The sequence below is a fragment of the Zootoca vivipara genome, chromosome 9, assembly GCF_965207765.1.
Source record: "Zootoca vivipara chromosome 9, rZooViv2.hap1.1, whole genome shotgun sequence".
NCBI lineage: Eukaryota > Metazoa > Chordata > Lepidosauria > Squamata > Lacertidae > Zootoca > Zootoca vivipara.
The window spans coordinates 69,535,563-69,562,669 of NC_142592.1; the positions used below are offsets into that span (position 1 = coordinate 69,535,563).

Genomic DNA, 27,107 nt, shown 5'->3' on the forward strand with positions numbered 1-27,107 from the left:
GAACAGCTGCCCGGAGACAGATGGAACCGCAAGGTCTTCCCACAAAGGCTTCGGTGTGAATGCACAAGGGCACTGAAATGTCCTGGGTGCATTTGGGAACCCCCTTGCCCCTCTAGTGCCATTGAGCCCTGGGGGGGGGCAGAGTCCAGGCAGTGGCATTGGGTCCTCTGGAGCAGATTGATCTCAGAAGCGAGCTTTGCCCCTACATGCAACGCTTGCCTGTTTCGTGCCCCATCCCTCCAGCAATTTCCATGGCTTGCCAAAAAAAGTGCATAGGCGTGCGTGTGTGTATATATATATATCTCTATGTACTTAAAAGATAACCATTTTGCCACAGGAAGATGGCTTGCGAGATCTGATTTCATGTGCGGTAAGGGAAGGGGAACTGAGTTGACGGCTGAAGCAGCTTTTACAGGGTGAGTTTGAAAAGGGCAGGGCAGGGAGGGAAGCAGCTTGAGTGGCCAGGAGCTGGGATGGACTGTCTGGCTACTTGACTGGCCTGTGCTTCCTAATGTTCCAGTAGTAAGTCCCTACCCAAGAAGGCCTACCGTAGGTCCACTTCTGGATGGGCCTGGTCCATGGGGTTGTTCTGGGGGTGGGCCTGGTCACCTGCATGTTCCACGAAGGGTATTGCTGCACAGTGTATGGTGGGTAGGTTCTAGGGGGTGGCTTAGTCAGCACCCACGTATTCCACGTTGGCCGGGCCGGAGCCACGGTCCACGTCGGGGCCCAGCCGTAGGGCCCCCAGGGTGGCTGAGTTTGCACAGGCTGCAGGGGGGGTTCGGTCTCGGCTGGCGGTTGCTGCCAAACGGGAGGGGGGTTCGTCACGACAGATTGGGTGTAAGCCCAGTTCTCAAACTGCTGGATTTCGTTGGGGGACGCCGGCCGCTGCCTGGTGGTTTTCTTCCAAGGATTGGCAAAGGTCTCGAGCGGCTGGTTGACGTAGGGGCCTGTGGGCCACCACACCTGGGCCGTTGAGCTCTCTGTCAGGGGCGGGGGGATAGTTGGGGTTTTCCCCACAAAGCCGCCTTGGGAGTACTCCTCCTTGGTCGACCACTTTATCCAGTCGAGGAAGTGCTGTGTGGACGTGTAGATGCCCGGCTTCTGTGCCTTGGCACAACCCGTCCCCCAACTGGTGACTCCGATGACCCAGAAGCGCTCGGACCTCGTTTCCCGGCACATGAGGGGGCCTCCGCTGTCACCCTGAGGCAGGAGGGAAAGACGGGAGATGAGTGAAGAGGGTGCAGCTGCACTCAGGAGAACCGGGGTCACACATCCGCCGGCAGCAGCACTAAGGAGATCTCATGACGACCACAAAGGATGGAAGCATCCCTCGTCTCGCGTGCAAGAGAGACGGGGTCTCAGGGCTTCTGCAGATGGGCAGAGAATATCGCGCTGGGGTTGTTTCACTCAGGCTTTGCCTCAGCTCTATATCAGCGGGGAGGTGAAATTCTGGGAAGGGCAGAGCAAGAGAGACCGCTGGAAGCCTCCTTACACTAAATCAGCCTGTTGCTCCAATTAGCTCAGAACCGCCTATGCTGATTGACAGTACCTCTCCAGGGCCCGAGGGCTCGCTCACTCTTCCTTTCTGCCCCATCTCTTTCAAGGAGCTCTTTCGATGTTTTAAAGCTCTGCGTCTGAGGGCGGATCTACACTCATGGTTTTAAACGTTAAGGAAGGGGTAAGGAATGACTCTGAAAACGTATATGGACATGTTATGTTCCGCTTTTAACACTCATAATGCGTATGGCACCAAAGGGTACAGCAGAGCAACCAGCAACAGGAAGACTGCATTGTGATGAGAAAGACCAAGGTAAAAACAACACCACTTTAATTAATAAGTATGCCTTGTGATGTTGTAGAATGACACATCTAATAACATTCTAATAACGTTAAACAGGTCAGTGTAGATCCAGCCTAAGTGTCTTTTTTGCCCCGTGAAAACCTGCTCTTTAGCACTCTATTGGAGCAAACGTCAATTTGGGTTTTCCAAGGATTGTGTTTGCTTTCGCTGAGCTTTACAGAACGGGGCTTTGGAGCGAAAAATAAATAAAAGGGGGCGACCAGATGCAGGCCTTAAAAGCACAGACCTATGCCTGGAAAGAGCTGAGGAAAGGTAACTGTGGATAAGCCCCCAGGCAGAGAAGCTGGCTGGAGATGCCCAAACTTGAGACCTTCTGCATGTCGTGGAGATTCGATGGACCAATGGCCTGACTCGGTATAAGGCCGCTTCCTATGTTCCCAATGCCAAAAAGATGAATAATCTGGGAGCAAGGGGACTCTGTGGTGGGACAGGCAAACCTTGGAGGATGGGGAATTCTGAGGGACAGCCAAGCACGTCTTCTGGAGCAGGCAAGAGAGAGCCCTGAACGAGATCATTTGCCTGCCTTGGCCTCCTTGCTGAGAGCTGCAGTGGCGTAGTGGTCAGACTAGGACCTGGGAGAGACCAGGGTTCAAATCCCCACTCAGGCAGGAAGCTCACTGGGTGACCTTAGTGAGCCTCTCAGCCCAACCTACCTCACAGGGTTGTTGCGGGGATTAAATGAGGAGGGAGAGAACCCGTATGCCACCTGAATCTCCTTGGAGGGAAAGGTGGGAAGATAATAACATATTGATAACCACAGGGGCTGTCTGAATATGGGATGGAAAGGAGATTTCCCTGGGTGGGGCAGAGTTAGGCCATTCCTCCAAGAGGAGGGGGGCTTCCCTTGTCCTGCCCCTCCCCAATGCTTGCCTTCCTCCCTAGAGAACCAGCCTCCGGCTTTGCGCCACTGCGTACCTGGCAGCTATCGATGCCCCCTTGCTCGTGCCCAGCACAGATGTTGTTGGGGTGGATGCGCTTATTGTACCAGCCGGTGCTGTTGCAGATGTGGGAAGGGATGAGGTTGACTTTGGCCTCTTGCAGGACGTCCGAGGTCACGCCTGGCCCTGCAAGCAGGAAGTCTCGCTTTAGCGTCTTGCCTCGGGACGCAACCTGGCTTCCAAGTCAAAGCAACCGACCCGGGAACTCTCTGAACCAGCTCTCACCAACCCGGTGCCCTCCAGCTGGTTTTGGGCTATGATTCCCATTGGCCCCTCTTACAGTGGTACCCTGCAAGATGAATGGCTCGCGCAATGAAAAAATTGCAAAACGAAAGCGTTTTGCGATTTTTCTTTTGAAGACTCGCAAAATGAAGCCGTCTATGGCCATGCTTCGCAAGACGAAGCAGCCTCGCGACGGGAAGGGAAGCCACCTCTGCTTACCTTTAGGACTCCGCTGGTGACGTCCACGGCTGCCGCTTCTGCCTTCTGCGCGGCACGGCGCTCATGGCAGCCTCCGCGGCTCCGGCCTTGCCCTCCTTGGCAGCCTCTGCGGCTCCGGCCTTGCCTCCTCGGCGGCCATGGCGGCCTCTGCGGCTCCTCCCCGGCGGGCTGGCGGGATCCAGCAGGAGCAGCAGTGGGGCTCGCCAGGCGGCCCTTGGCGGCAACAGCGGCAGCGCCTGAAGGAGTGGAGGCTGCGGCGGGAGGAGACCCCTGGCCCTCCTCCTGCTTCCCCCTCCCCAGAGCCTTAAAGACTTCTGGCCGTGGCGGGTGAGTCAGTGCCTTTTTTTTGCGCTTCTTTCCCCCCCATAGGAACGCATGAATTAAATTTCAATGCATTCCCATGGGAAACGCGCTTCGCAAGACAAAATTATCGCAACACGAAACGACTCGTGGAACGAATTAATTTCATCTTGCGAGGTACCACTGTATCAGCTGGGGGGGGGGTGTCCTACAGCCTCTGGAGAAGCAATATCCACTTCCCAGTCCTGCCATCTTTGGCCATCTGGATGGCCCTTGGTAGGTAGGAATATAGCCACCCACCAACCCTACCCGGTCCAGGAGCTGGGTGAACCACAACATTTTTTTTTAGGTTAGGGACTCCCAGTACATCCAAGAGGTGGCTGGTCTCTGGTTATGTACACATAGGGTAGCAAATGTGGTGTCCTCCCACCAGGCGTTGCTGGGCAACGCTTCCCCTGCGAGACCCTCTTTGATGTACATCCCAGGACTCTCACTTGACACATCTGTCACTCCCCAGCCGCTGACGTAGCAATGGGTCAGAGACGTCACATCCACGTCCATGTCAGGCAAGCAGGCTGGCTGGATGTAGTCGCTGCAGTTGAACGGCGCACTCATCTCCATCAAGGCGATGTCGTTGAGGTTTATCCGTTGGATATACTGCGGGTGTACAATCAGGTCCTTGATGGTGCGTGCCTCGGCGTTGGGGCCAGGGTCAGAAAGCTGGTTGGCTCCCATCACCAGCTTCCATTGATCGAGAAACCTGTAGCAGAGACAGATGGAGAACTGGCCCACCAAGGGGGAAGAAAGAGGTTCTCTTCTAACCATGTGCCATTCATATATGATCTTGGGGAGAGATTCAGGAACCCCATGGAAAGCGGTTAGGCTGAATGGTGTCTCTGGGTTTCCAAGGATGGTGTGAGGGAGGGGCTATTTTAAATTGTTGTTGTTGTTGTTGTTGTTGTTGTTGTTGTTGTTGTTGTTGTTGTTACTATTCATTTATTTGTTAAGTTTCTATGCCACCCTTCACTGGAGGACAACAGGGCAGTTTACAATATAAAAACACAAAAATACATAATATAATAACAAACGAAACAATACCCGCCACAGCTTAAAAGGCCATAAATGGTTTAATTAGCCAGAGGCCTGAGAGAAGGGGAACGTTTTTGCCTGGTGCCTAAAGATATGTGATGAAGGCACCAGGCGAGGCTCCCTGGGGAGAGCATACCACAAGTGGGGAGCCACCACAGAAAAGGCCCTGTTCTCATGTTGCCACCCTCTAGGTAGCTGGGGAAGTATTCATATAATATAAAGTCATACATAATTGTTAATACAATATAATATAATATAATAATTATATTATATTAGATAAGATAAGGTAAGGTAAGATAAGATATATGCTATATATTATCTCAGGCAGTAGAGAATGAGACTCATAATCTCAGCATCGTGGTTTTGAGGACGAACAATTCCTGCATTGCAGGGGTTGGGCTAGATGACCCTTGTGGTCCCTTCCAACTCTACAGTCCTATGATTCTGTGATTTGAACAAGGAAATTCCTGGCTGCCTGCAGCACTGTTCATGGCATTTTATGGAGAGAGATAAGTACCATGAGCATGGCACCCAGATACCGGTAATAATGCCAGCGATAACAATGGCCATTGCTTTTGCTGTTATTATTGTTATGAACTTCTGTACAAGCAGTGCATGTAGGGCAACTCTGCTTTCAGGGTGGCTAGCAGAATACAGTGGTGCCTCACAAGACGAATGTAATTCATTCCGCGAGTCAATTCGTTTTGCGAAAATTCGTCTTGCGAATCGTGGCTTCCCATAGAAATGCATTGAAATTTCTTTTTTGCCCATAGGAATGCATTAATTAAATTTCAATGCATTCCTATGGGAAACCGCGATTCGCAAGATAATTTTTTCACAAAATGAATTCGTCTTGCGAGTCACAATCAGATTCGTCTTGCGAGGTACCACTGTAGATCATAAGATCATCTTGCAGGGCACTCGTCTTGCGAGGTACCACTGGAGATCATAAGATCGATCATCGTAATGCACCATACCCATGTGGAATTAATGATACAAAACAGTTCATCAAATCACTGGGTTCAGACTAGGCTTAGGTACCCCATTAACTAGGTTAATGCTAATTTCACCTCCCCTGGGAACTGCAATGCTATGAGAGGTGACAAAATCTGTAGCCTGCCAGCACTTGCCACTCTGGTGCCATCCAAATGTTTTGGACTACAACTATCATGAAGCACTCATTAATTCCTGGCTGAGGAAGGACATAAACTTGGGGCTTTCTGGCACACACTTCATTGTACAGTCGTACCTCGGGTTACGACCACCTCGGTTTGCGAACAGTTCGAGTTACGAACTGCGCAAACCCGGAAGTGTTTTCGCCGTGCGCGCGTGCGCAGAAGCGGCGCACGCGCGATCGTGCGATCTGCGCATGCACAAAGCGCGGGAATCGCGGAAATCGCGCTTTGCGCATGCGCAAAATGGCGGCGCCCATCGCGTTCGGGTTACGAACTATTCGGGTTACGAACTGCGATCCGGAACGGATCGCGTTCGTAACCCGAGGTATTACTGTACCGATTTTAAATGCTGATCTTTAAGAACTTTTTTTGTGTGTGGGAGACTCTGCGTGTGTGGATTTGCTTTTTTTTAATAAAAAAAATATTTTTATTGAAACAAATTTAACAAGACAATTTGTCAGTAAATATACCCAATTACACACACCTACACCCCCGATTTTAAATGCTGAACTTTAAGTAGCTAGAAAATATTACCCGAGTTTCTTTTTTCCTTCTCCCTCCTGACCCCCTTTCCTTTTGTGCCATGCCTTTTAGATATGAAGGAGGGAGCCATCTTTCTGCTGCTTGTTGCCCACCGACCCCCCCCCCTTTTTTGGCTATGGTGATGGGCAAAAATCTTTTAAAGGATGAAATGAGCTATAATGATCTCTGGAAAGCAAGCAGCCTGATAAGCAACAATGTCTCCCTGTCAGTTTTATGTAGGTTTATTTACAAGCGAAACACATCCAGAGCACGGCTTCCCACCTGTTCATATTAACGGTAGTTGATCATTCTGAATCGCCACCCCTCTCCCAACAGGAAGGACGCCAAAATCCTGCCTTTCTTCTCCTTCCCTTCCGTTGCTCAATGAGCCTCTCCAGTCTCCTAGTACAGGGACTCCTAGAACTGCCTCCTCCCCACTCCCAGATGACTCAGCCTCAGACTCTGGCTTATCTGCTGGCTGCCTGGCAATGCTCTGGTCACCTTCCAACTCTCCCTCTTCTTGAGAGCAAACAGGGTCTTCCCTGGGAAGGAGGGGGGCCAGGCTGCCCTTTCTGGACTCTGACAGCCAGCTCTCATCTGCAGAGTCAGCCCCTTGCTTGCTTAGCTCAATTTCTGAGGCCGACTCTTCCTCTGTGCTCTGGGGGGGGGGGGCATGTTCCTGACGTGAGCTCCACAGCTCAGCCAGCATTACATCTGCCATGCTGAATGATCTGCAGGACAGCACATCTGGAGACTCTACAGCAAAGCCCCCCACCCCTTGCCGCATGCAGCTGCCCTCTGGCCCCCTGCCCCTGCTCACCTTTTATCTAAGAAGCAGTGCGCTGCAGTGAGGACCCAGCGAGCGCTGATGAGGGAGCCTCCGCAGGTGTGCCTGTAGCCCTGGTTGGATGGGACCTGGATGCTGACGAGCCAGGGCCACGTCCCGGGGAGAGCCTGTGTGCCTCCGATAATCCGAACTGAGCCACCATGGCTGGGCGCCAACGGACGTCTCCCGCAGACTCCACTGGAAAGGGACACAAAGCGCGGGCAGCCCACACATGCCATGTGGGACAGGTGAGAGGCACAGGAGACTTAGGAAAGCAGAGCGGCCCTCCCTTAAAGGTCTGCCTTCTGCCACAGGACCCCCATCCACCCACCCAAGCCAAGCCTTTGCCAGAGGCCCTTTCCCAAGGGAAATTTGCCAGAGGCCCTTTCTCTTTCCCACTTGAGATGCGAGGCAGATGACTTTGTGGGGACTTTGATGGCACCCGAGTTGTTGTTGACCTCGGTCTGTCCCAAGAGACAATGGAGTGCACCTCCGGGGGTGAAGCCAAACCGCTGTATTAGCAGGACCGAAGTGCCCTCCCCGGGATTAAACCTGGGCAATGTCTCTGGAGGTCCTGGGCTGCCCAGATGACAAGACCCCTCTCAGCCTCACTGATGTGGTCCAAAGGAGAGCAGAGCAAGTTGTTTGGCACCAGTTGGACTGCAGGAGTTGCTGGAAGGAGGCATACAAGACGCCATCCAACCGCCTTAGGGACTCCACTCTGGATTTGTTCTGTAGGCAGTTTATACCTCCACTGTCCGATCCCAGCCGGGGCTGACCTCCTTTTTCCACCCCGCTGTCCTCTGAATTAAGATTAATCATATAAATTTCTTAATTTCGATCTCACCAATTAATCCAAATTTCTTCTTTTGGAATCAATCGCTGTGCCGGGTAAGCTCGAGTTCTGCACTTCTCGGGAGTAGAAAATGGCATCCTGCGCCGGCGTCTCAATCTCGCCGACCCTTGCTCCAAAAAGGAGCAATTTGGCGAGTGGAGAGACCGCTTTTCGGTGCCGCTGGGTGCCTGCCCTCAGGATCTTCCTCCTGAGGTTTTGGGGGATTTGCGATGCCCACACAATACTCCCCATTTTCCTCCCAAAAAGCTGGATTCTCCCCGAAGGGCTGAATCCCACTTGCTCACAGCTTCGCGATCAACCGGAAGTCCGAGTCTTTTGGTTTAGGACCAGAGTTTTTCTTCTCCTCTATGGGCTCCCTTCCCAGGTGGATGAGCCCCAGCTGCCCCCCCTTCCCCCCCAACATGTGCAGAAACCACGTTTTAGACTGTTGGATCCACTCTTGGTCTCCTCTGCTTCATCTGCTGGGATCTGTCTTCACATGCAGGGGAACCCCCCAACTCACCCAAGTTGTAAGAACATGGCAACATAAGACGAGCCTGCTGGATCAGGCCAATGGCCCTTCCAGTCCAGCATCCTGTTCTCACAGTGACTGGCCAGATGCCCGTGGGAAACCAGAAAGCAGGATTCAGTTATGGAACTCCCTCCCTCCTTAGATGTGGTTACAGGTAGGTAGCCGTGTTGGTCTGGATCGAAGTAAAATAAAAAAAATTCCTTCAATAGCACCTTAAAGACCAACACCCAGACAACACCATTACTGGCCCCAACAACATCCAACATACCATCTCAGGACTATTTAATTGCTCATCCTCTAACATTGTGTATGCCATCAAATGCCAACAGTGCCCTTCAGCTCTCTATATTGGACAAACAGGCCAAACCCTACGCCAAAGGATAAATGGACATAAATCTGACATCAGGAACCAGAAGACAGAAAAACCAGTAGGAGAACACTTCAATCTCCCAGGACATTCTATACAAGATCTCAAAGTAGCTGTCTTACTACAAAAGAATTTCAGAAATAGACTGGAAAGAGAAGTTGCTGAATTGCAACTTATCACCAAGCTCAAAACCATGGAGGGACCTGGTTTGAACAGAGATATCGGATTCTTATCTCATTATACATGATAAGCGATCTTCAGCCATCTCAACCCTTGCTTTTTCATGCAAAACCATTTGCAGTCGTTTGCGGTCATCAACAGCTATCAGTCAGTCAATCACCCATTTCCACCACCCTTCTGAGTGATCCCCCCTCCCCATCCCCACCCCTCCCCACCCCTTCTCTACATAAGTGCCTGGAAACTTCCATTTCACTGTATCTGAAGAAGTGTGCATGCACACGAAAGCTCATACCAAAATAAAAACTTAGTTGGTCTTTAAGGTGCTATTGAAGGAATTTTTTTTATTTTCCTCCTTAGATGTGTTTGCCTAGTGCCCTGCAGCCCATGTCTAATCATACCTACTCAGTAATAAGTCACATTGAGTTCAATGGGGCTTACTTCCAAGTAAGTGTGGTTAGGATTGCAGGCATGTTTTAGGTTGGAATGCAGATGAAAGGCCCCGGGTTTGGGGATGGCGGAAATACAGGAAGGATGTCAAAGAGGGGATTCACTTCATTTAAAGTGATCTAAATGTCTTTAGATCACACGGGTGGTGCTGTGGGTTAAACCACAGAGCCTAGGGCTTGCCGATCGGAAGGTCGGCGGTTTGAATAATAATACTAATACTACTACTACTAATAATTTATTATTTATACCCCGCCCATCTGGCCGGGTTCCCCCAGCCACTCTGGGCGGCTTCCAACAAAATATTAAATTACAGAAATCCATCAAACATTAAAAGCTTCCCTAAACAGGGCTGCCTTGAGATGCCTTCTAAAGGTCTGGTAATTGTTATTCTCTTTGACCTCTGGTGGGAGGGCATTCCACAGGGTGGGTGCCACTACCGAGAAGGCCCTCTGCCTGGTTCCCTGTAACTTGGCTTCTCGTAGTGAGGGAACCGCCAGAAGGCCCTCAGAGCTGGACCTCAGTGTCCGGGCAGAACGATGGGGGTGGAGACGCTCCTTCAGGTATACTGGACCAAGGCCGTTTAGGGCTTTAAATCCCCGCGATGGGGTGAGCTCCTGTTGCTCGGTCCCTGATCCTGCTAACCCAAGTGCGAGTAGATAAATAGGTACCGCTCCGGTGGGAAGGTAAACGGCATTTCCGTGCACTGCTCTGGTTTGCCAGAAGCAGCTTAGTCATGCTGGCCACATGACCCGGAAGCTGTACGCCGGCTCCCACGGCCAGTAAAGTGAGATGAGCGCTGCAACCCCAGTGTCGTTTGCGACTGGACCTAACGGTCAGGGGTCCCTTTACCCTTTACCTTTAAATGTCTTACTTAGGGCTCATTCACACTTCTGTTTGCCCTGCTCCTTTCCTCCAGGGAAATCCATGGGGTAAATAGCCACTCACAAAAAAGACGATTGCCGATTGCTCTGGGCTAATCCATACTTCCGCTTTTGCCATGCTTAGAAAACATGGGGCTAAGAGGCTTTCCTCTTGTCACACTGCTTTTTCCCAGGGAAAAGTGCCCTTGAGCACACAGTCAGAGGAAAGGGACATTGAGTATAATTGTTCCATTAAATTGTTTAATTAAATTTTCATTAAAATGGAAAATAACTCTGTATGTGTGCTGGTAAATGCAGAGCATGGAAACTTCCGCTGCAGCTAAACAAAGGAGTTGCAGAGAACCCAACAGGTTGATAATTAACTTTGAATGTATCTCTGCTACTCTGTCACAAGGCGTTTAACCTTTAGATCCCATGGGGTGTATTCAATTAGTATTCCCTTGCAAACCTACATCTTGTGGGAGTTGGGTCCTTGTTCTCTCTCAAGCACCTTGGAAGATAAGACATGAGCAGGTGATTCTCTCTAGGAAAACACAACCTCCATCTGTGTTTTGTATTCCGCTCTGGAAGAAGTAATTTTATATTTCCAAGACGCTGTACCTGTGCTTGGGCAAGCGTGTGATATCATGCAACTATTTGGATTTAACTTACTTTGTTTTTGTGTCTGTTTTGGAACAAGTTCTATTAGTAAAGCTTCTGAACCATATTTTTGGAGCAGGCAATTTTTAGTCGAAGAAGAGTTGGTTTTATTCAACCAATTACTTTCCTATATGCAATACAAATAACCGCAATGAGTGATTCAGATTCCTCCCTGATTGCCATTTGTTCCAATCTATCTCTAAAGAGTGGGTTTTCCATGGGAAAGGAGTGGGGGAAGAGGAAGACCGCTTGGATCCCTACATTTTAGGCACGGGGAAAGTGGAAGTGTGGGTAAACCCTAAATTTAAGGAGGCCAGGAAAGACCAGCCAGGAACAGAGGCAGGGGAGAAAGTGCCCCCTGCAGCTGCAATATGTGTGACCTGATACGAAAGCCCAAAGGGAGGGGTTGGTGTCCACCACAATGGACGCCTCTCTGAGCAGGAGGGCTGGGCTGGGGCTCTCACCTCCCTGCTGGATTCTGATGCCTCTTACCTGCAAGTTTCACCTAGAGCATGTTCAAAGCAGAATACGGAAAGGACCAAAAAAGGAAGAGGCAGCCACTTCATCCTACATGTCTTGACAGGTGGCAGCTTCCACGGCCTGTTCCCTTTGCTCATGTGACATCACAAACCACGCGCTTCTGGAGCCTCGGCCAATCAGCACGAGGCAAGTATGACATCATGCCGGAAGAGCCTGCTGTTCTCTTTCAGCGGAATGGAAGAGGGTCTCCCATGGAAGTTCTGTGAGGGGCCGACCTGAGGCAGGGTTGGCCGGGCAACGCAGCAGAACAACCCCTGGCTCTCCTCATGTGGCATATTGTCCTCAAGAAGAAGCAGAAGACCCCCCAGGTCCAATCCCCACTGGCATCTCCAGATGTGGAGAGCTGCTGCCAGTCAGTGCAGACAATATTAAACTAGGTGGACCATTGGTCCAACTAGGTATAAGGCAGTTCTGTATGTTCCACATATTCTGTTCAAATCATGGGTTGGGCACAGGGGGTGGGAATCCTCATCCAACAGAGGTTGTTTCTGGTGTTTGAAATCATTTTTATTGGTTTTCCATGGGTCTCCTGTGGCCAAAACCAATGAGGGCAACATCTGCAAAGCCTAGCAAGTTCCCACGTAGCCTTTTGTCTGCTCATGTGGTGGGCAAGAGCTATAAAGGGGGCAGCAACACTTATCTCATTGTCACCCTGTTTGCCACAGTCTCCAGTCTCTGCTACTTTTGCAATCTGGAGGCGGTTGGAGGATGGATGGCGGCCTACAGATTGAGGTTGAATCCTGACAAGTTAGAAGTACTGTTTTGGGGGGACAGGGGGCGGGAGGGTATGGAGGACTCCATGATCCTGAATGTGGCAACTGTGCCTCTGAAGGACCAGGTGTGCAGCCTGGGAGTCAGTTTGGACTCACAAATGTTGATGGAGGCGCAGGTCAATTCTGTGTCCAGGGCAGCTGTCTATCAGCTCCATCTGGTACGCAGGCTGAGACCCTACCTGCTTGCGGACTGTCTCGCCGGAGTGGTGCATACTCTGGTCATCTCCTGCTTGCACTACTGCAATGCACTCTACGTGGGGCTACCTTTGAAGGCGACAGGAAACTACAAATAATCTAGAATGCGGCAGCTAGACTGGTGACTGGGAGCGGCTGCCGAGACCACATAACACCAGTCCTGAAAGACCTACACTGGCTCCCAGTATGTTTCCGGACACAATTCAAAGGGTTGCTGCTGACCTTTAAAGCCCTAAATGGCCTCGGTCCAGTATACCTGAAGGAGCGTCTCCACCTCCATCATTCTGCCCGGACACTGAGGTCCAGCGCCAAGGGCCTTCTGGTGGTTCCCTCCCTGCGCAAAATGAAGTTACAGGCAACCAGGCAGAGGGCCTTCTCAGTAGTGTTGCCTGCCCTGTGGAATGCCCTCCTGTCAGACGTCAAGGAAATAAACAACTATCGGACTTTTAGAAGACATATGAAGGCAGCCCTGTTTAGGGAAGCTTTTAATATTTGATGAATTGTTGTATTTTAATATTTTTCTGGAAGCCGCCCAGAGTGGCTGGGGAAACCAAGTCAGATGGGCGGGGTATAAATTATAATAATTTATTATTTTTATTTTTATCATCATCATCATCATCATCATCATCATCATCATTTATTATCATCATCATCATTATCGGAATCCTTAAGCTATGAGATCCCGGCCCTGTCCTGCCAGTCCATGGCAACGGTTATAGGGTCACACAGCAGTTTGCTTCTGCCAGAAGTACTCCTTTCTCTGGCACAGCTACCTATAAGTGTTGTTGAGACATCAGGGCCAGGTCCAAGGAACATCTTGTTGCAGTTGTTGTTGTTTAGTCGTTTAGTCGTGTCCGACTCTTCGTGACCCCATGGACCATAGCACGCCAGGCACTCCTGTCTTGCACTGCCTCCCGCAGTTTGGTCAAACTCATGTTGGTAGCTTCGAGAACACTGTCCAACCATCTCGTCCTCTGTCGTCCCCTTCGCCTAGTGCCCTCAATCTTTCCCAACATCAGGGTCTTTTCCAAGGATTCTTCTCTTCTCATGAGGTGGCCAAAGTATTGGAGCCTCAGCTTCACGATCTGTCCTTCCAGGGAGCACTCAGGGCTGATTTCCTTAAGAATGGATAGGTTTGATCTTCTTGCAGTCCATGGGACTCTCAAGAATCTCCTTCAGCACCATAATTCAAAAGCATCAATTCTTCGGCGATCAGCCTTCTTTATGTTCCAGCTCTCACTTCCATACATCACTACTGGGAAAACCATAGCTTTAACTATACGGACCTTTGTCGGCAAGGTGATGTCTCTGCTTTTTAAGATGCTGTCTAGGTTTGTCATTGCTTTTCTCCCAAGAAGCAGGCGTCTTTTAATTTCGTGACTGCTGTCACCATCTGCAGTGATCAAGGAGCCCAAGAAAGTAAAATCTCTCACTGCCTCCATTTCTTCCCCTTCTATTTGCCAGGAGGTGATGGGACCAGTGACCATGATCTTGGTTTTTTTGATGTTGAGCTTCAGACCATATTTTGCGCTCTCCTCTTTCACCCTCATTAAAAGGTTCTTTAATTCCTCCTCACTTTCTGCCATCAAGGTTGTGTCATCTGCATATCTGAGGTTGTTGATATTTCTTCCGGCAATCTTAATTCCGGCTTGGGATTCATCTAGTCCAGCCTTTCGCATGATGAATTCTGCATATAAGTTAAATAAGCAGGGAGACAATATACAACCTTGTCGTACTCCTTTCCCAATTTTGAACCAATCAGTTGTTCCATATTCAGTTCTAACTGTAGCTTTTTGTCCCACATAGAGATTTCTCAGGAGACAGATGAGGTGATCAGGCACTCCCATTTCTTTAAGAACTTGCCATAGTTTGCTGTGGTCAACACAGTCAAAGGCTTTTGCATAGTCAATGAAGCAGAAGTAGACGTTTTTCTGGAACTCTCTAGCTTTCTCCATAATCCAGCGCATGTTTGCTATTTGGTCTCTGGTTCCTCTGCCCTTTCGAAATCCAGCTTGCACTTCTGGGAGTTCTCGGTCCACATACTGCCTAAGCCTGCCTTGTAGAATTTTAAGCATAACCTTGCTAGCGTGTGAAATGAGCACAATTGTGCGGTAGTTGGAGCATTCTTTGGCACTGCCCTTCTTTGGAATTGGGATGTAGACTGATCTTCTCCAATCCTCTGGCCATTGCTGAGTTTTCCAAACTTGCTGGCATATTGGGTGTAGCACCTTAACAGCATCATCTTTTAAAATTTTAAATAGTTCAGCTGGAATATCATCACTTCCACTGGCCTTGTTATTAGCAGTGCTTTCTAAGGCCCATTTGACTTCACTCTCCAAGATGTCTGGCTCAAGGTCAGCAACCACACTACCTGGGGTGTACGAGACCTCCATATCTTTCTGGTATAATTCCTCTGTATATTCTTGCCACCTCTTCTTGATGTCTTCTGCTTCTGTTAGGTCCTTACCACTTTTGTCCTTTATTATGGTAATCTTTGTACGAAATGTTCCTTTCATATCTCCAATTTTCTTGAACAGATCTCTGGTTTTCCCCATTCTATTGTTTTCCTCTATTTCTTTGCATTGCTCATTTAAGAAGACCCTCTTGTCTCTCCTTGCTGTTTTTTGGAAATCTGCATTCAGTTTCCTGTATCTTTCCCTATCTCCCTTGCATTTTGCTTGCCTCCTCTCCTCCGCTACAAGCAGAATTGTGGGCAAGCTCTCAGACTATCAGATTAATTGTTGGTTGATTTAATATGGGTTTTATTTTATCTCATGTGTCCTCCGTTTTCAAGTTGCTTTGGAAACCCATGTAGAAAAGGAGGGCATAAATTAAATAAACTGAGCTGAACCAAACAGGACTCTGGTGTGTCCTTTACATGTCTGAACTATTGGTCAAAGGAGACTGCAACACCCCACACCCCACCCCGAAATGTTCTTCATGTTGTACCCGAGTTCTGTGCAAGACAGAAAAGTGGATGGAATTCTGTTTTTTTGTGTTCCACCCTCTAGATTTCACTTGAGAGCAGTACATGTGAAAAGGATCTAGGAGTCTTGGTAGACCACAAACTTGACATGAGTCAACAGTGTGATGCAGCAGCTAAAAAAGTCAATGCAATTCTGGGCTGCATCAATTGGAGTATAGCATCTAGATCAAGGGAAGTAATAGTACCACTGTATTCTGCTCTGGTCAGACCTCACCTGGAGTACTGTGTCCAGTTCTGGGCACCACAGTTCAAGAAGGATACTGACAAGCTGGAATGTGTCCAGAAGCGGGCAACCAAAATGGTCAAAGGCCTGGGAACGATGCCTTATGAGGAACGGCTTAGGGAGCTGGGTATGTTTAGCCCGGAGAAGAGAAGGTTAAGGGGTGATATGATAGCCATGTTCAAATATATAAAAGGATGTCATATAGAGGAGGGAGAAAGGTTGTTTTCTGCTGCTCCAGAGAAGCGGACATGGAGCAATGGATTCAAACTACAAGAAAGAAGATTCCACCTAAACATTAGGAAGAACTTCCTGACAGTAAGAACTGTTCAGCAGTGGAATTTGCTACCAAGGAGTGTGGTGTAGTCTCCTTCTTTGGAGGTCTTTAAGCAGAGGCTTGACAGGCATATGTCAAGAATGCTTTGATGGTGTTTCCTGCTTGGCAGGGGGTTGGACTGGATGGCCCTTGTGGTCTCTTCCAACTCTGTGATTCTATGATTTTATAATCAACAGCAGAGTAGTTAAAACCAAACATTCCTAAATACTACCAGATAAGAACATACCAAAGAGAAAGAGAAAGGCCTAGAAATACTACAAATACCTATAGATAAATGGAAAGATGGACTTTCCATTTTTGTATTTCACTTTCTAGGGATTCCAGGTCTGTGCCCAGGCGGCTTTTATTTTTTCGCCCTGCCACTTTCTCTGGGAGAGCCTGCATTTTACCGCTGAGTCGGAGCAAACGGCAGTTGGCTTTTCTGCAGCAACGGCAACATAAATTCCGAAATTTCAAAGCTTGCAACATTGGGACTCTGAGCAATGACCATTCGAACATGAGCAAAGTTGGCACAAGCGTGGCATGTCTTTATTTTTAAGCACAACGATTTCAACACATTGGATATATTGACACGCTCCATTGTGGAACACTTTGCTTGCGTAACTGAACGCTTATAACGTTAATAAAAGGACGGGCTGCGCTGCAAATGCCGAGATCAGTCTTGCGATGGCTCCCATTTGCTAGGCCACCTGTGGCCGTAGATGACGCTGGTGGTCATTTCTCTGGGCCTTTTGCGATAGTAGCTTGGTGGTAGGATGATCCTATACCGGGTTGTTGTTGTCATGGGTGTCGTGGTAGTAGTGGTTGTTGTTGTTGTGGGTGTCGTGGTAGTAGTGGTTGTTGTTGTTGTGGGTGTCGTGGTGGTAGTGGTGGTAGTGGTGGTAGTGGTGGTAGTGGCGGTTGTGGTGGTTGTGGTGGTGGTTGTGATGTCTGCCATTTGGGGAAACCGGAGCAATCGCGGTCGTTCGGGTTCCTGGGGTGGCGGCTGAGGATTCGGTTCGGGTGCTGTTTCCGTTTGTGGCGGGGCTAATATCTCTGACCAGTCCGACTCAAGCATGTGCATATTTTGCTCGTGTGGCGGAGGCGACTTAGTTTCCTCGGACGTTTGCTCTACCACCTCAGGCAGCGCCGGGGGCGGTTGATAGTTCGGCCTTGTATAGCTCTGGATCCAGTCGAAGAAGTGCTGCGTGGACGTGTAGACGCCGGGCTTCTGGGCTCTGGCGCAACCCATTCCCCAGCTGGTGATCCCAACCACCCAGTAGCGCTCGGAGCGATCATCCCGGCACATGAGGGGTCCACCACTGTCGCCCTGCAGTGGGAAGGGAGAGGATAGCCGTGTGAGGAAGGGGAAGGCCAGCAGCTCAGTGGGTAGAGCGCCTGCCCTGCAAGAGGAAGATCCCAGGGTCAGTCCCCAGTGGCATCTCATGTACCTGGCAAGTGTCAATGCCTCCTCCCTCGAACCCTGCACACAGGTTGTTGATTCTGATGTTTCCATAGTACCAGGCAGTGCTATTGCACCTTTCTTGGGGAATAAGTTCCACTTTGGCCTCCTTCAGGATGTCAGATGGAGCTTTCGCTGTAAGGAGAAAAACAGTTATGGAATTTCTACATGCACAGAACCTGTCCAGTGAATGCCCCTGCCTTTTTCTCTGTTATCTACTCATTTTCTATTCCTGGGGGAAACCCTTGGAACCAGCTTTCCTTCCCCTCCCTATGTGGTGAGTTATGCTAAGAAGGCTGTTTGACCCAGTAGCTCCTTGCCATGGCCCCCACAGCCCTTCACTTCGTCAATCTGGCCCTCTTTGAAAAAAGTTTGGACACCACTGGCAGAGGCGTCTTTCCCATAGAGGCTAGTGGCTCGTTGCACCAGGGCGCCAGCCTCTCAGGGGTGCAACGAGCCACTAAGCCCTCCATGTGCGATGACAGCTCCGAGAGAGGCGCAACATGGCGAGGACGCGGAGGAATAGAAGTGGCTCCTCGATGGAGGGGCGTGGTGTGGCTGCTCATGGAGGGGCATGGTGTTCTCGTGATGGATGTCGTGGCAGCGGTGGGGAGCGGGTTGCCAAGGCAACGGGGCGGGTGAGAGGGGAAAGGCTCAGCCCACAAACAGCCCTTCCTCCGCCTGCACACGCCCGCAGAGCACCCAGGCGGCGAGGGAAACTGGATCTTGCGGCCGCGGCCAAGCCCACACTCTGTCCCTCACCCCCCTCGACAACTCCAGCCCGAAGGGGCCAGCGCAACTTTGCCCCATTCAGGGATGGGGGCAGATCTGGAGCCGCTCCTGCAGCTCCCTCAGAAGAAGAAGAAGAGTTTGGATTTGATATCCCGCTTTATCACTACCCGAAGGAGTTTCAAAGCGGCTAACAATCACCTTTCCCTTCCTCCCCCACAACAGACAACCTGTGAGGTAGGTGGGACTGAGAGACTTCAAAGAAGTGTGACTAGCCCAAGGTCACCCAGCAGCTGCATGTGGAGGAGTGGAGACGTGAATCCGGCTCCCCAGGTTACGAGTCTACCACTCTTAACCACTACACCACACTGGCTCTCAGACGAGAGATGGTGGCCGCTGGGCCACGCGGCCTCCAAGCCGGGGAGGTGGTGGGAGCCGGGGAGCTGCCCATGCCCCAGCCGGGGCGGAGAGGGTTCAGTGCCGGAGGGAGGGGGCACCGGAGGGACCTTTGCGCCACGGCACTGGATGGGCTTAAGACGGCCCTGACCACTGGCCTAAACAGTTCAGTATATTTGAGTGCGCCCTTTGTAGCCCGTATAAATCTGTGCACCCTTCCCTCCTTCCTCTTCATCCCTAGCCCCCACTTTTGTGCAGGGTCCTGTCTTTTTGTAAACCAACTCTGACATTTGTCCTGTTCCAACTCTGTATATCAAAGGGCGTGACTTGAATTGGGGCAATAACCCACAGACTTGAACTGGTTTCATAGTTACCTCACCAAGGGACAATGGGATGAGTGTTAAGAGATCTCTAACACATACCGGTACATCTCAGCATCCTCACAAACTACAATTCCCAGGATTCCCTGGGGCAAGCAACAACAGTTACATTGATGTAGAGCCAAACTGAGTTTGTAGGCTACTGCTAGCAGTCCAATATTAGATGGTGTGTTTATTTTTCTCCTTTGGAGCCCTCTCTTTCTCTCTTGGCTTTGCCACCCCTTTCTTACTTTCCCTTCTTCATTTTTCTTCTTCTTTTAAAAGCATACAATACACTTAGCTCAAAGCATCTCAGTTATGACCTCAGCCCACTCGCTGCAGCCCCAAGGTGTATGGAGATCAGATGCCCTTGGCTCATGGTACAGCTTTTCTGCTGCAAACCTCTGATTTTGCAGCATTGATGCTTTTCGGGCCTTGGAGGCTGGGTTTTTTGGGGGTGGGGTGGGGAGAGAGACTGCCAGCAGAGACTGGGCTTCCTTCTGATTAATCACACACAGGGGCGTACCCAGGATCAAAACTGGGGGGGGGGCAAGGGACGGGGCCATGGCACGGGAGGGGAGGGGCCACAAAGTGAGAATGTGGGCGGGGCTACGGAGCCCAGGTGAAACTGACTCAGCTCACACTTGCACACTTCAACAGTTAGACAGCCCAAGCCCAGGTGGCCCAGATGCCCACCCCTCCCTCCCTCCTTCCTTCCTTCCTTGAGTTGCCCATGCAAACAGTATGCCAGGCACTGGTATGGGCAAGGGGCCCAGGGCTGCCCCAGGCCGCTGCCGCATGGGTGCTGGGGGACTCTGGAGAATCGGCCGGAAAACCGTTGCCCCCCCACGATCGCGGCGGACCGAAGACAAAGGTGCCCCGCCATTGGCCGGTCGGACCTCCAGGGCCCCGAGGCCTGGGGCAGCCTGCCTCACGGAGCGCCGGTGCTCTGGAGGGGGAGGGGGAGACCTCTGACCGTGCTGCCGTTGCCACCTCCGGCCCGGAACCCCATCCCTGCCGTCGCTGCTGCATCGCATCAGGGTCGCCCGGCCGTCAGGTGCTCCAGGGCCGGAGCGACCCAGGAAACAATCGTGCGAGGGGTAGGGAGAGGCCCTGGCCCATATCTGCAGAGGCGAGAGGCGGAGCACAGCCCAGCGGAGCACGAGTTCGCCATTCCCGCCCGCCCCGCCCCGCCCTCCAGCTTCCCGTCGCGCTTTCTGGTTCCCCGCCGTGCTTGGCCTTGCCGGAGGGCGCGACAGGGAGCTGGAGGGAGGGCACGGCATGGTGGGTGGGAACGCTGAACTCGTGCTCCGCCGGGCTGTGCTCCGCCTCCACCTCTGCCCACCAGCCCCGCCGGCAGCGCCACTCTCGGCCACGGCTGCACGCTCCGCCGGGGTCCTGGCCATGCGGCGGGTGGTGAGCAGGCTGGCAGCGCCCCTCCATGACGGCACCCACTTCTAGGGGGGGCAGCTGCCCCCTCCTGCCCCGTGCTGGGTACGCCCATGATCACACAGTTGCCTCACTGCTTCCAACCCTTTCCCAGGCCTCAAGGTGCATCAAGGCTTTGCTGCATCCCTTTGGGGCTCTCACATTTCTCCTGCGTGTAACCCCAGCCAGCGATATAGCAATGGGACATGGCAGACACGTCCACAAAGCTCTCTGGCAGGCAGGCTGGCTGGATGTAGTCATTGCACTCAATCGGGTCATCCAGCTCCACCAAGGCGATGTCGTTGGCTTGCTGCTGTGGCATGTAGCTCTCGTGTTCCACCACCCTCTTGAGGAAGCGCACCTCCGCATCAGGGCCTGGTTTGGAGAGCACGGTGGAACCCAACAGCAGCTCCCAGTGTTCTAGATATCTAGAGCAGAGAAAGAAAACAGGAATCGTCTTACACAACACTTTGCCCATTTACCCCAGTATTGTCTGCTCTGATGGGCAGCAGCTCTGTGGGGTTGCCTCAGACAGAGATGGGTCTTCCCCATCACCTGCTCTCTGATCCTTTTTTGACCGCGGCTGACAAGGGTTGAACCTGGGACCATTTGATGGCAACGCCCGTGCTCTACCGCTGGGTTCTGCCCCTTCCCCAAGAAGGGGAGCGTAAACTAGCACTGGTGGACCAAGACTTTTCGGGGCCCGGGGCGGCACCGTGGGCATGCACCCGTGGGCGGGGCATCGCCCCACGCAGCACGCATGCACAGCGTTGCCGTGCGCGACACATGCACAGGAAGCACAGGACGCATGCGCTGTGCACGGTGGCTCCACGCATGCGTGCTATGCAGAGGAGCCACTGGCAAGCCTCGGCGCCATGCGGGGATGCTGCCGCCCAGGATCCTCCCCTCGCAGCTGCAGCGGTTTCATCCCGCAGCAGCTGCATCCCCGTACGGTGCTGGGGATGTTTGCCGGCGGTTCCGCTGCGTAGCGGGGCCTCTCCGTGATGGCGGCCGCACTGCGAAAGCAGCGGCCATCGTCGGTGGAGGTGGGGAGAGGGCACTGCCCCCCCAGAATGGAGCCCGGGGCGCCCCACCCCTTCGCCCCTCCCTTGCTACACCCGTTACCAGGAACAAGCCTGACTGGATTGCTCAAAAGAATGTGTTCTGTTGCTTGCTCACAAGCGGGGAGTGAGGAAGGATAATATTTAATCAATACAGTGGAACCTCGGTTTATGAACACCTCGGTTTATGAATTTTCGGTTTACGAATGCCGCGGACCCATCTGGAATGGATTAATTCACTTTCCATTACTTTCAATGGGAAAGTTCGCTTCAGTTTATGAACACTTCAGTTTATGAACAGACTTCCGGAACCAATTACACCCATGCTTCAGGTTAAGTACGCTTCAGGTTGAGTACTCCGCGGACCCGTCTGGAATGGATTAATCCACTTTCCATTACTCTCAATGGGAAAGTTTGCTTCAGTTTATGAACGCTTACTCCGCGGACCGCCTGGAACGGATTAATTCACTTTCCATTACTTTCAATGGGAAAGTTCGCTTCAGTTTATGAACGCTTTAGTTTATGAACAGACTTCCGGAACCAATTGTGTTCATAAACCGAGGTACCACTGTATATCCTCTCCTACTTTCCTCAACATTCCCACAGACAGCAACTGTCTCCACTTGTGATTCTCAGCAGCTGGTATTCAGAAGCATGAGGGGCAGAGCATAGCAACTGTGGCTTATAAGCACTGACAGCTTTGACCTCTGTGATTTTGTCCAGTCCTCTTTTAAAGCCGCCCTACAAGTCTATTTCTCACCCCAGATCCTTTGGCTCACCTCTTCTCTCTAAAGCAGTGGGCTGCCGTCAGAATCCACTTGGCGCTGATGAGGGACCCTCCACAGGTATGCTGAAAACCTGACCGGAAAGGTGTCCGGATGCTGACCATCCAAGGCCAGGTTCCTGGCAGGGTAGTGACGCCTCCCCCCATCTGAAGGGAGCTGCTGTGGCTGGATGCCATGGGGCGCCTCCCACAAATCCCACTGGAAACGAGAAGAGTGGGGAAAGGCATCAAGGCTACTGGAAGGATTTATTCCTCAGTTAGCTTATATATCCCGCCCTTCAATAGCTTCCCCAAAACCATTTACATTGCTGTAGGAAATGAAATGGGAGGCGGGTGGCGCTGTGGGTTAAACCACAGAGCCTAGGGCAGGAATCCCCAAACTGCGGCCCTCCAGATGTTTTGGGCTACAACTCCCATGATCCCTAGCTAACAGGACCAGTGGTCAGGGATGATGGGAATTGTAGTCCAAAACATCTGGAGGGCCGAAGTCTGGGGATGCCTGGCCTAGGGCTTGCCGATCAGAAGGTCAGTGGTTTGAATCCCCGCGACGGGGTGAGCTCCCGTTGCTTGGTCCCAGCTCCTGCCAACCTAGCAGTTTGAAAGCACATCAAAGTGCAAGTAGATAAATAGGTACCACTACAGCGGGAAGGTAAACGGCGTTTCCATGTGTTGCTCTGGTTTGCCAGAAGTGGCTTTGTCATGCTGGCCCCATGACCTGGAAGCTGTACGCCGGCTCCCTCGGCCAATAACACGAGGCCAATAACAACCCCAGAGTCAGTCACAACTGGACCTAATGGTCAGGGGTCCCTTTACCCTTTACCTTTAAGAAATGAAAATGTTGCACTCCCCCCCCCCACAAAAAGCCAAAAGGTTACAACAGCTAAGTAACTGCTGACCCGCTTAGAAGCGTTTTTAAACAGGGCTTGTGGTTAAAGGTAAAGGGACCCCTGACCGTTAGATCCAGTCGTGGACGACTCTGGGGTTGCGGTGCTTATCTCACTTTATTGGCCAAGGGAGCCGGCATACAGCTTCCGGGCCATGTGGCAAGTATGACTAAGCCGCTTCTGGAAAACCAGAGCAGCGTACGGAAACACCGGAGTGGTACCTATTTATCTACTTGCACTTTGACGTGCTTTCGAACTGCTAGGTTGGCAGGAGCAGGGACCGAGCAACGGGAGCTCACCCCGTCGCCGGGATTCGAACTGCCGACCTTCTGATCGGCAAGCCCTAGGCTCTGTGGTTTAACCCACAGCGCCACCCGCGTCCCGCGTCCTGGCTTGTGGTTAGAACACCTGAAAACAGGGCACCTTGCAGCTGAAATGGGGTTTATCTATATGCTTCAGCAGATATAGAACCTGTGTACGCCTAGGGTGGTCGGGATATGGCTGTGTTCCTTGAGTCATTGTGTCAAACCTAGGAACACAGACTCAATAAGGATTAAAATAATTAGGAGGGATGGTCATCCAATTTACAGTAATGGGAGATGTCGGCAAAGGCGGGGATTTTAATATTTTAATTAGGTGGTCGTGATAGGCTGTAAACCCTGCACGTACCCAGCCAATGGGGAAATAGGGGAGGGAACCTGCTCTCGGGGTGGGGGGCTGGGGTGGAGGATATAAACTTGTGTTTTGCTGATTCCGGGTGTGCCTGCAGTTTATATCTCACAATCGCCTAATAAAATCAAGATAAAGATAATATACAACGACTGAAACAGCAATGTTCAAGCTGCTATACATTGAGACCAAAAGGGAAATCACGTATCTCAAAGGGGTCTAACATGGCATACTTTACTTAGGAAGGTGCCTTCTCCCAAGTAAACCCATTGGTCTTTGTAGCCCACTGAGCTGACTCTCGAAAGTTTCGGGTAGAGACAGGCGCGGTGCTAGGGCTTTTTGCGCCCTAAGCAAAACACCTTCTGGCGCCCCCGGGCGCATGCGTCATGACGTATGATGCCCCTGCGTCCCCTCCATTGGCGGGAGGAGCGCGGGTCAAGGGGGGAGCTCGGCGCCCTCCCGCCTGTGGAGGGGACGCTTTGAGCTCCTCAGCGGTGGCGGCTGCAGCGAGCGAGCGAGCGGCGGTGGCGGCAGCAGCGCCCATAGCTGAAGGCTTCAGCTGTGGGTGCTGCCGCCGCTTGCTCACTACAGCCGCTGGGGAGCTCACAGCGTCCCCTCCGTGGGCGGGAGGGCGCTGAGCTCTCCTTTTGGCTCGCGCTCCTCCCGCCTGCCGAGGGGATGCTGGGGGCTCCTTGGCGAGTGGGCGGGTGGCGGCAGCGCCCATAGCTGAAGGCTTCGGCTGCGGGCGCTTGCCGCCACTACCGCCGCCGCTCGCTCGCTGCGGCCGCCGCTGGGGAGCTCTCACAGTCCCCTCCATAGGCGGGAGGGCGCTGAGCTCTCCTTTTGGCTTGCGCTCCTCCCATCTGTGGAGGGGACGCTGTGAGCTCCTCAGGGAGTGAGCGGGCGGGCGGCGGTGGCGCGGGGGTATTGCGGGGCAGGCTCGGCAGCGCTCCCTCCATTTTGGCGCCCTAGGCAATGGCCTACTCCACCTAAATGGACGCACCGGGCCTGGGTAGAGAGACACCTGCCTCCCACTTTGTGGGCCTTCCCGGCAACTGTCTCCTCTTGGACATGCCAGATGTTGCAGCTCCTCCAATGAGCACTGATTTTGGAGCATATCATGAAATGATGCCCTTCCCATTGAAAGCCTGGGAAACACATGTCCAACACCACCCAGCCTCTGTCAGACTCATAGAATTGTAGAATCGTTGAGTTGGAAGGGATCCCAAAGATCATCTATCCCAATGTTTTCAGGAGCTGAACCCAACTCTTCTAAATTCAGGGGAAGTGAGCTATCCTATTCTACCAGAAGGGGTCCACCTCTCCACATTACTTATGCTGCCTTATGATTTGTAGGAGCAACAATTTCGGTGGTATCCTAAAAAGAAAGCTCAACAATTTGTGGGGTGTCCTGGTTTTTACTTTTTGAAAGATGGCAGCCCTAGGTAACTAGTAGCACCCAAGCCTGTCCCCAGCCTGGCAAAGCTACGAGCCCTGCAGGCTGTGGAACTGATGCCGTCTGCATACCGGTAATTCCCTGCTCCTGAGTCCTGTATACATTCCACTGAGGAAGCGGATTCCAACAACAAAGAGGAGTATTACAATATGGCTGGCTGAAGCATCTCAACAGCTACAAGACTGTTTTCATGACACAGATTGGGAGCTATTTGCCCAACAGGACGTAGAGACTCTTACTGAGGAAGTGTTGGATTACATCAGGTTCTGCACTGACAATGTAACACACAGGCGCCGGATAAAGATCTACCCAAACAGGAAGCCCTGGATGAAAAGGGAGGTACAGGGGTTGCTAAAGGCAAGAAATACTGCTTTTAGAAGTGGAAATAGGATGCCGTACAGCTTAGCCAGAGCGGATTTAAAGAGAGGTATCCGGGTGGCCAAAGAGGCGTACAGACAGTGGCTGGGGGATCACCTACAGAGTAATAACACCAAGCAGGTGTGGCAAGGTGTACAGGAATTGAGGGGGCAAAAATCCAAAGATTCCTTGGTGGATGAGGGAGGGGCATCCCTCGCAGAGGAGTTGAATGTCTTTTTTGCCTGTTTTGAAGCAACATCTGCAGTGACACCTGTGGAGGCTTGGCCACCATCACCACCATCGCCATCATCGGTGCAAAGGAATGTGGTATTCAACGTGGAGGAAGGAGAGTTGAGGAAGGTGCTGAAGGGAATCAAGAAAGGCTACAGGGCCAGATGGAGTAGCTGGAAGGGTCTTGAGAGACTGCGCAGACCAACTAGCAGGAGTCTTCACTGGGATTTTAAATCGATCCCTAGCCCAGGCTACTGTCCCATCTTGCCTGAAGTCTGCTGCTTGCCTTCTATCACTGCGCCATACAGAGTGTTCTTACGTATGGTTTATGTGTGTGGTACGGAAGCTGTACTTCTCAGGATAGAGCAGGGCTGTGTAGAATTATTAAAACAGCAGAGAGCATTATTGGCTGCTCACTCTCCACCTTAGAACAAATCTACACCATCAGGTGCCATAGAAAAGCACTAGACATATCAAGAGATCCAACGCACCCTGGTCACCATTTCTTTCAGCTCCTGCCATCGGGACGGAGATATAGAACAATGCAGGCAAGAACGAGCCGTCTCAGGAAGAGTTTCTTCTCTAGAGCGATTCTGGCCTTAAATGGAAAGCCTGGACTTTGAAGTCATCTTATTTTACTTGTTAATTTGTATTATATTTACTGTTTTTAATTAGGTTTTGTGGTTTTGGATTATGCGGAATGCTTTATCTGAGTGGATGTAGCAACCAAGTAATTTTGTTGTTCCCGCAAGGGGCCAATGATAATAAAGATATCTTATATTATATTATATTATCATTCAGCTTTCTGGGAAGGACGTCTTTGCAATGAGTTAGTGCAGGCATCCCCAAACTTCGGCCCTTGTTTTGGACTACAATTCCCATCTTCCCCAACCACTGGTCCTGTTAGCTAGGGATCATGGGAGTTGTAGGCCAAAACATCTGGAGGGCCGCAGTTTGGGGATGCCTGAGTTAGTGGTATCATCCAGGGGAACAGAGGCTGCTCCTGCTGCGGTCACTCACCTGCACTTGTCATCAGTGGCATGCATAGGGCAGGTTGTGACGAGGGCCAGGAGAGCGAGAAGCAGCCTTCTCATCCTCTTTGCGATTGCTGCTTCCTGCTCTCTCGCCACTTGACATCATACAGAACTATGTTCTATATGACATCACACAGAAGTGCCGGCAGTTGTTCTTTAGTTTCCTATGGAACGAGTCATTGGTCCCCAGA

At 51.5% G+C, this 27,107-nt stretch overlaps 2 protein-coding genes across 2 annotated transcripts; both read right to left on the reverse strand.

The window, feature by feature from the left end:
• Positions 1-347: 347 nt before the first annotated feature.
• On the reverse strand, positions 348-11,653 carry LOC148684700 (acrosin-like). The gene is made up of 5 exons (XM_088652009.1): positions 11,529-11,653; positions 7,150-7,353; positions 4,038-4,303; positions 2,780-2,928; positions 348-1,203 (listed from the first exon to the last, which is right to left on the reverse strand). The coding sequence occupies exons 1-5, from the start codon at positions 11,651-11,653 to the stop codon at positions 487-489; spliced, it is 1,461 nt and encodes a 486-aa protein (XP_088508135.1). The 3' UTR covers positions 348-486.
• Positions 11,654-16,287: 4,634 nt separating this feature from the next.
• On the reverse strand, positions 16,288-25,958 carry LOC148684701 (acrosin-like). Its single transcript, XM_088652553.1, has 6 exons — positions 25,894-25,958; positions 22,281-22,484; positions 20,603-20,868; positions 17,518-17,657; positions 17,128-17,396; positions 16,288-16,294 (listed from the first exon to the last, which is right to left on the reverse strand). The coding sequence occupies exons 1-6, from the start codon at positions 25,956-25,958 to the stop codon at positions 16,288-16,290; spliced, it is 951 nt and encodes a 316-aa protein (XP_088508679.1).
• Between the last annotated feature and the right edge of the window lie 1,149 nt (positions 25,959-27,107).